At 41.5% G+C, this 9,975-nt stretch overlaps 1 protein-coding gene across 2 annotated transcripts in view; it reads right to left on the bottom strand.

Annotated features, from left to right (window-relative positions):
- Positions 1–267: 267 nt before the first annotated feature.
- Positions 268–9,975, bottom strand: part of rad51b (RAD51 paralog B) — a 105,743-nt gene continuing 96,035 nt past the window's right edge. Inside the window, exons 10-11 of one of the 2 annotated variants that reach the window (XR_014602626.1) lie at positions 1,426–3,047; positions 268–656 (exon numbers count right to left, since the gene is read on the bottom strand). Coding sequence is in view for 1 of the 2 variants with exons in the window: in XM_084083186.1 (XP_083939312.1) it covers positions 2,953–3,047 (95 nt within the window). In the remaining variant the exon portion in view is untranslated. Of the gene's footprint in view, positions 3,048–9,975 lie in introns of both variants that reach the window. The other variant, XM_084083186.1, reaches the window with a different exon arrangement.

Genomic DNA, 9,975 nt, shown 5'->3' with positions numbered 1-9,975 from the left:
GTCTGATGTCAAGATGAAGAAACAGACGGTATGCAGTAGCACATTTTGAAAACAAAGATTTAAGAGGCCCGTCTATGAAATGCCACAAGTTCAATCCCCACGACAGCCAGGATGTCCCCTTTGATCGACAGGAGGATCATTGTATCCCGTGGAACCGACTTCCTTTATGAAGGTTCATAACCAATGTGGGAGTTTGTTTCAACTTGTTTTATTTGCTCAAAGAATGAAAATAAAGTATATGAAAAACAAAAGAGAAAAAAACAAGTGAAGAAATTATTCAGATACAAAAAAAAAGTTAAATAAACATGATGACAGGCAAATACAACTAATCACCCAACGGCGGGGCATATTATGCGTCCCTGTGTATTTGTGTTCAAAGAAAGGTCAGAGTCAAACGGGTACACAGCTAAAATCAGTGGTTATTGTAACTCAGAGTGTACAAATGTAACAAATGTAACCATTTGGGTGCATTTGTACAGTACATACTAGAGTTGTTCCGACTTTTGATACCGATGCCAGGATCGGAAATGCCTCCGATACCGCCTGAAATGCTGTTGCAGGTTAGCCTGGATCCAGACCATAGACCCCGCCCACTCTCTGAGTGGACTGAGGCTTCACGCAAGCTCCAGTCTGATAATCAGGCTAGGTGCTGGCGTCTGCAAAGACACAATTCTTGTTTATTTTGAATGCTTAGTTTTTAAGTTCATGTTGCACTACTGTTTTATACGGTTACTGAACAATTTAAATGTCTTGTTTTACTAAATTGTGGCTGCACTTTTATCAATTTATTAAAGGAATAGTTATGTATTTGTATGTATTTACAACACACTGATATTGGGTATCAGAATCTTTATCGGGAAGGCAATTTCTTTTTATCGGAACATCTCTAGACAGTATGCTATGCTCTCATCAAAACATTAACTCACATACAGGCTGTACACTTAGTTTCCTGTGTCCTTCCCTTCATGACGGGAAACCACACATACATAAACACACACACACACACACACACACACACACACACACACACACACACACACACACACACACACACACACACACACACACACACACACACACACACACACACACACACACACACACACACACAGAGAGAGAGAGAGGGAGATGATAAGGAGTTAATAATACAATACTGGAGCTGTCTGGGAGAGCGAGCTCCGTCTGGTTGGTTGCCACAGCTCTGATTCACTAACCACACAGACACAGTTGATGTCATGTCACAACAGGTGACTCTGATTAACCATTAATTAAACTAATTACATAACCAAAGTGATGTGAGCGTCGGGGGCGGTGAGAGTGTGTGTGTGTGTGTGTGTGTGGCTCAGTGGTTAGCAACGCAGCTAAGGTCGCGAGTTCAAACCCCGTGAGAGTGATGTACCCTTATTTTTAACTCTATGGATGGACCTTGAAGCAGTCTTTCTTTGTGGTGTGCTCTTGAGCAAGGGCGTTCCTAATACTACCTTTTCAGCTCGAGACCCAAAAGAGAAATATCTCCCCGGGATCCAAACTTACAAATTAATCATTTCAAGCTCTGTTTAAAAAAAAATGAAAATCACTTATCTACAAACTCACAACGAGTCACATTGTGACACGTTGAGAGCTTGTATATCGGCTATTTTCAGTATTTGAAAATGAGTGAAAATGTCGGATTTTTTTTGTTTTATTTTTTCCTTTTCTTTTCAGAAAGATTTCTTTTCACTTTTTGGAGGAAAGGTAAAATAAAATGGGACATTTACAGTATTTGTAACAACGGGTCCATGACCCTGGTGTTTGGGAAACAGTGCTCTTGAGCAACACCCTCTCAAACCCTACCTGGTGGCTCTGGGTGATAGTGTCATGTCACTTTAACCCTTTACTGCAGCTTGAAAGTGACTTTAAAGCTGCCATCCAGAACTTATTTGAATGAATACAATGTTACTTGTAACCAATCTGCATGGTAGAATATGTCAATGCAATAACTAGTACATCTGCAGTGGTTTGGAGGTGCGGTCTCCCTACCATTTTCATTGAGACATTTAGACTCTGGTGTCAAGTAGTACTGCCTGAAGCTCATAAGCTCTTGACAGTGTGGTAGAAATTTAGTTTCCCACAAATCTCACGACCGAAAATTTCCCAATATGCGATTTGTTAAACAGCGTGAAAGGAGCGCCCCCATCCCAGGGTTAACCTTTGCTTTTATGAACTATCTGAAATCATTAGGATTTTCTGGATGATTGAACATTCATTCTAATGCTAGTTTAACCACTTAACCCATTTAATCCGGGAAAGCATCTGTTTCATTTTAGATTTCTTTGGGCTATTCAAAAATAGCAGATATACTAGCTTGTAGATCTGCTATTTTTAGAAAAATCGTGGCGCGACGTGCTGTAAGCTTGTAGATTGCCTATTTTCGATGCATGGCATGCTTCCATAGAAGACATGCTGACTTCTATGGAATCCAAATGGCTGAAATCAGTCGTGACGGCTGACTGTTTGTATTGTTACTGCTACTGTTGTCATGTACAGTACCTGGACTTAGTGTTAAGAGGACTTACTCATCTTCCTCTTGGTTTGTGTGTTCTCTCCATTATGTTACACAGTATTTCATGTTTTGTTGACACAGCTTCAGAGTTGTTAAGACACTCAGTAAACTAAGAGTTCACATAAGGGCTGATCCTCAGTTGACCCAGCCCCGGGGTGCGTCATCATCACACTTAGCATTTACAGCAACAACACACTCATTAACACACACAATAACCCTTATACACGTTCCACCGTGTTTGCAAACAATACGGTAAAAGCCTCAGTCTTAATTTATCCATTTGTAACCCTGAGAGTTAAAGGTAGTGAACTGTAAAGTGATGTTTTTTGCAAAAGAGTACATGTTGAATAGAGTACATGTTGAACATCCCACCTACCGGTGGGATGTTCCGGGGGGGTCCGAGGACCTGCTCAGGTCACAACACTGAAACCTGTTCTCACCCTGATGGGGAGCAGACCTGGATCTGTGCCCTCATACTGCAAGGACCTCTGCTCGTCATCATTTCCTAGAAAACACACACAGACACACACACGCGCGCACACACACACACACACACACACACACACACACACACACACACACACACACACACACACACACACACACACACACACACAAACACACACACACACACACACACACACACACAAAGACATTAAAACAAACTCAGTCAATCTGATCAACGTGTTATCTCAAAGGCACCAAAACAACCCGAGGAGGATCACGTTTCGGCTCTACCGGGCTTTTATTTATTTATTTCTGGTTTGTCTCTTTCCCTTCCCATTTCAGTATACTGTTGTAAATGACAAAACAACATGCCCCTTCATCTGAACAAACACACACGCACGCGCACGCATTGTAGTACTAAACTTGTGAGGACGTCAACATTTTAGGATGCCGATTTTATGAAGGCCATAAAAAAGGGCAATTTTAAACATTAACCCTGAAGCTGAAAATAGCTGTCTAGATCTGCTATTTTAGTTGCACGACACCTGCGTGTAACTAAGTATAAATCAGGCATAACTCCCATCCCAGAAACAAAACTTTTCCTAATTGTATGTAAAACAAAAAAAATATTTTTATTTTTAACCCTAAAACCAGGAAAATTGCCTTCACAATGTTATCTATTATACTTACATTTGGCACTGACAATTATAGTAATCGCACACACACACACACACACACACACACACACACACACACACACACACACACACACACACACACACACACACACACACACACACACACACACACACACACAGTCCTGACGGCACAGAGGCCATCTTGGTTTGTTTCCACACTCCATCCATATGGGTAAGGGACCAATAAGGGCTCATGTTTGAGGTAAACATTTACAAAAAAGTCTTTTTGGTCCAAAACAGTCTGGATAAAACAAAAACCAGGCCAAAGGAAAATAGGGGATGGATTATTTCCACACCTACCCACGTCACTGAGGTATTTTTATTACATGCTATTTGTTTTACCCATAATCCATATCCATTCCTCAAAGGAAAACAGGGCGGAAGGCATGCATATGCATGCGTGCATGTGTCCGTGCATGTGCTTGCGTGCGTGTACTATACTTGTGAGGGCCAAATGTCCCAAAAAGTATGGAAGAATTTGAGAAATAGTGAAGATTTAAAAATTGTGAAGACAATTGTCCTGGTCTACACAGGAGAAATGGTTCTTGTTTAATGGTTAGAGTTAGGCTTAGGAAAAGACACAGTTTGGGGTTTTGCGAATATAGCATACAAGCTCACAATGCGTCGCAGCACAACACTAGTGCAGTACCCATTATCAGAGTACTTAAATGGGCTTAAATGAATAGCAATATTATTTTGTACTTGTAAAAAAAAAATACTTCTTGTCTTGTACTGTAAATTATGGTTTGTTTGTACTGCAAAAAAGGACTTGTGTTTGTAACTTGTGGTTTGTGTTTGTACTTTTTGTAGTTGTAAAAACATGACTTGTGTTTGTAACTTACGGGTTGTTTGTACTTTGCAATTTGTAGTGGTAAGAAAAAGTTGTGTTTGTAACTTATGGTTTGTGTTTGTACTTTGCAAGTTGAACTGGCTGTAAACATGTTGTACTTGTGGATACACATTTTTTTATTAACATTTGTGAACAGAAAAAATACGAATGCAAACACGCAACACGTCTTTAACATCTTTTACTCTCCTGTGACTGTTGAGAGCCGACTCAGACAATGTTCTGTACAAGCGACAGACAACAGTGTGTTCTGGATCTGAATCTAACAGCACATGAAGACAGATTCACTGGGTCTCAATTCAAAAGGTGAGTGTCTCATTTTGGCATGAAACTCTCTCAAACACACAGTGACCATTGAGTGTTAATAAAGTTAAAATGGTTAAAAGTAGAGCATAAAGAGGAAGTTTGCCGTAGCAATAATAAGCAAACAAAGCCTCCATGCCACCATGAATATGATTACTGTTTACCATATACAGAGACTTTCAAATAATTACGGTTGATCTCTTATATGAAAAAGAAACAACAAAAAAAAAACAATCACCATTGAACTGCATTGTTATCTAGAGAGCACGGATTAAGATAAAATATCAAGATAGCCTCACACACACACACACACAAGCGTTCCGACTACCATAATGAGGACCTGATTCACACGGCCCACATTGGGGGCTTTGATAACAAATAAAGCTTAATCTGGGAAGATCATCTGCTCTTTTTATAGCGGCGTAACCATCACGGCCCGATTGTCTCGAGGACAAAAGACGTTTTAGGGGAAGTCAATGCAGAAAGGGACGTGGAACAATCAAAGAGTGCAAACGTCTCGATCCCCAGCTGTTAGCAGAGTGTCCCCAGACACAGGTGAATCACGGCTTCGTCGTTTCAAGGTTTAACCACTTCAACCCTCAAAACTTAGTAAACTTGACCTTTAGCCATGTACTGTTTACTGTACATTTATAAGCCTTTATGTTGACGGTGATAGTGAAAAGAGAGACAGGCCATACGAGGAGAGACTAGGGGAATGACATTTAGCAAATACGTCTCTGTCGGATGTCCAAAACTGTTAATTTTCAGGATTAAAATTCAAAAGTATCAAAAGTAGCAGATCTACAAACTCAAAACAGAAACAAAATGGTGTGGCCAGCTGGAAATTTAACTGGGGACTGATGGCATTGTGGCCGTGTGGTACAGTATGACATGATGGCCACTATATCAACTGGCCATCATGTCAGCCCACATTATGAGTTCATTAGCCACTTTCAAACTGGCATCCCTATTTTGGGCATGTCATTATATGCCAACATTATTAAGATGAAAAACAAAACAAAAAAACAAATGTCTAACAAATTTCACAAAAAAAGAAATCGGAAAAATATTTTCAAAAATAGCATATATCTACTATTTGGCTATTTTCGCTATTCTTCGTACGGCTAAGAATATAGGGCTCATGTGGTTAATGTAATGCAATGACCTGAGGTAGTCCTGAGCACACTGTGACAAAGTCCTGAGGAACCTCATGTGATATGGCAATAAACTACTGAATATGAAACTGTCAGACAATCTGTAGTGTGTGTGTGTGTGTGTGTGTGTGTGTGTGTGTGTGTGTGTGTGTGTGTGTGTGTGTGTGTGTGTGTGAGAGTGTGTGACTGTGTGTGTGTGTGTGTGTGTGTGTGTGTGTGTGTGTGTAGTGGGGGGTTAGGTTAAGTGGCCTAAGAAGTGTGTGTGTGTGTCCAGTGGACAGGTTTATCTTCATTGTGACCACAACAGCACTTTCCATGACATCATCATCAACACACACACGTGTGCACGCACGCACACACACACACACACACACACACACACACACACACACACACACACACACACACACACACACACACACACACACACGTGTGTGTGCACGCGCGCGCACACACACACACACACACACACACACACACACACACACACACACATTACATACGCACACACACAGTACATACACAAACATATACGTGTTACAGATCACACACACACACACACACACACACACACACACACACACACACACACACACACACACACACACTCTGACCACTCCGGTTGACAGATACACACATACAGTACACATACTCTGGGTCCCAGCCCCCAGGGTCCTCTGGTAACATTAACACATGCAGCTTTAACATAAGCAAATAATAAAGGGCTGATCCAGGGCCAGCGAGTGGTCACTACATCTTTACACTATCAATTGTTCACCTCCTTTTTGTTTTAAACCAGAGGTTCTCAAACTTATTTAAAATGTCCAGGTCCCCCATAACCAGTGGTTCCATTTGTACACTCTCAGAGTAATAGACTTTAAAGGGTCCATCCTTGGACCCCACGTTGAGAACGTCTCAAAAAACATCCGTCTGCGACTCTGCTGTATACCCTCTATGTAATACTTCAAGGACAACTTCACCCATTTTCAATGCGACGCATTTTGAGCTTACAGATCAGCTATTTTCAAAATACTTTTTATACATTTTGAACTTGTGAAATGGAATATTCTGCACAATGAGGACTTTTACTTTTGGTACTTTTACTCAAGTACATTTTTGAATACGGGACTTCTACTTATAACTTAGTATATCTACATTGCAGTATTGATACTTTTACTTAAGTACAACATGTGAGTACTATATATATATATATATATATATATATATATATATATATATATATATATATAAAGTACAGTAGGAGTGACGGTGGTGGTCACAGCATGGAACAGTGCGTCAAAAGCAGGCCGACTGTGGCTTCACTTACAGTACTTCCACTGTATGGGGTTAGGCCACAGAAACAAGCCAAAATAATACTTACGAGGGATTTGCTCACAAACCAACAACAACACAAGTGACTTCCGCAGTTTAAAGGAAGAAAAGGAAAATAAAAATAAAAAACACATGAAATAAGGGAGAAACGAGTTCCCACCCGTACTACTGAGGCACCGCAAAGAAAACACCAAACAACACTGATGGAGGGAGAAGGAGAGGTTCTGTCCTTTAAAGGAGTAGTTCACCCAAATAAATGACGTATTATTTCTATCAATTACACACCCCATGAAGCCTTGAATTCATGGAGATTGTTTTGTTTTTGTCGCATTCCTAAGCCAATAATTTGATGACCGGCGGAGTCTCCGGTAAGAGACTCAAAGAGTCTCCATTGAGTCTCCTTAAGGAGACTCCGCCAGTCAAATTATTGACTTACGAATGCGTCAAAAACAAAAAAATCTCCATTAAGTCGAGGCTTCATGGGGTGTGTAATTGATTGAAAATAAGTACTTTTTTTGTGTGAACTACTCCTTTAACACTTATGGAGGGAGACGGAGAGGTTCTTTCCCTTCCTTGATGTCGCTGTCGGGCAGAAACCTCTTATCTCTATATTTTAATTTATTTTTATTTTTTTCATAAAGACTTGTTTATTGACAGAGTACAATGTACATCCATCCATTTTACATTGTTATACAACAAAACAAGAAAGGAGACAATAGAAAAAAAGAAAGCAAAAAGACAGAAAAACAACCCTCCCCCCCGAACCCTCCCCCCACCCCAGAATGGCACAATAAACATCATTGACTACAACCTTTGCAGCAATAGCAACTTAGAACCTCAACCAAGAGGAGTTAGTGAAGGCAAATATCGAGAAAAGAGCCCCAAATTTTGTTACAGGTCTCGGGTTTTCTCCTTACATTGTACAGGATCTTCTCAGGAGTACACTAAGAGGAAAGTTCATTCAACCAATGCTTTTGTGATGGAGAATTTTCTGATTTCCAATTCACAAGGATCATTTTTTTCCCAGCCGTGCTGGCAAGTGAAACAAAATACCTCCTGTTAAAAGTTCACATGAATTAAACTGACATCACCAAATATCCAAATCCTGATATTTTAACGTTTTGTGTTTAACACCCTACTCGATCATACTACAGCGTCACACAAAAGCATCAAAAGTAGCAGATCTGCAGGCTCGAATCTTGTAGATCTGCTACTTTTGCTATTTTTGAATCCTGGAGATGACTATTACCAGGAGTTCTACAGTGTGTGTGTGTGTGTGTGTGTGTGTGTGTGTGTGTGTGTGTGTGTGTGTGTGTGTGTGTGTGTGTGTGTGTGTGTGTGTGTGTGTCGTGCGTGCGTGCTTGCATTCGTGCGTGTGTGCGTGCCTGAGTGTGTGCCTGAGTGTGTGTACTTTGAGTGAGTGTCAGTTTACATGTACAAGTGTGTGTGCTTATCTACAGTATGTGTATGTACTATATGTGTCTTAGTGCATGCTTGCATGTGTGTGTGTGCAGTGATGGAAGAAGTACTCACATGTTTTACTTAAGTACCGGTAAAAGTATTAATACTGCAATGTAGATATACTCTGTTACAAGTAGAAGTTCCGTATTCAAAATGCACTTGAGTAAAAGTACACACAGTATCGGCATCAAAATATACTTAAAGTAACAAAAGTAAAAGTTACTTTACACCACTGTGTGCGTGTGTGTGTGTGTGTGTGTGTGTGTGTGTGTGTGTGTGTGTGTGTGTGCGTGCGTGCGTGCGTGCGTGCGTGCGTGCGTGCGTGCGCGTTTGCTTGCTCGCCTGCCTTTCGGCAGTGGTGAGAGGCGAGTGATAGAGTGACCAGGCTTCCATGTTAGTGATACTGTAAAAAGAACAAGGACCAGGGTCTGTGTGAGGGGCCCCTGTCCTGTCCTGTCCTGTCTGGAGGCCCCCGGCCCGCGCAGCCTTTGATTCCCTGTCCTCTGACGGAGACAGCAGGGGATTTCAGTTTTTTTTTTTTTGGCTTTTTTTTTTCGGGTGGGGGGGGCCTTGAAATAAACACCATGATGAGACCTGCTCTTGTACTGAGTGACACCAGAGGGGCCCCTGCTGCTTGTTGCCAGACTCGGGTCCGACACACTGAGCCAGGAGTCAGGGTTTCGTACAGGCTTTGCAAAAAAGTCAAATTCCAGCCCTTAGGGCTAATGGGGTACCGAAGTCTGACGTCAAAGACCACACCCTCTCGGTCAGGGAAGGGTTTTTACCAAGCCCCCAGAGTCACGGTAGAACAGTGGAGCGGACGTCGCCTGGTGGTCAAAGCTGAGAATGCAATACTTCCGCATTTACAACGCCACTGCGCAAGTGCGCATGCTTCTATCATCTGAAACCATAGCGAGCCTGCTCGGCGCTCAGGAGGACTTCCGCATTTGGGCACCCAAATTTGGTGCCAAAATGCGGAAGTAGAGCGTTCTTCCGGGTGCTTCAAATGCCAGTGAGCAACTTTCATTGAAATGAATAGCTGGGGGCGGGGCAGTCCGCCCTCTAGATATATTATGACTGGTTTTTACCCATTCAAAATCACATTAACAGGCGCGTCAAAAAACTGCACGCTTTTTTTTAAAACATCTTGAAAGTGTGAGAACTACTGGTTTAGAAGGCATTTGTAGAATC

The sequence above is a fragment of the Gymnoscopelus microlampas genome (assembly GCF_963454915.1).
Source record: "Gymnoscopelus microlampas genome assembly, chromosome: 16".
NCBI classification, from domain to species: Eukaryota; Metazoa; Chordata; class Actinopteri; order Myctophiformes; family Myctophidae; genus Gymnoscopelus; species Gymnoscopelus microlampas.
The sequence above is the reverse complement of the archived record's forward strand: the minus strand, read 5'-3'. Positions and strand labels throughout refer to the sequence as shown.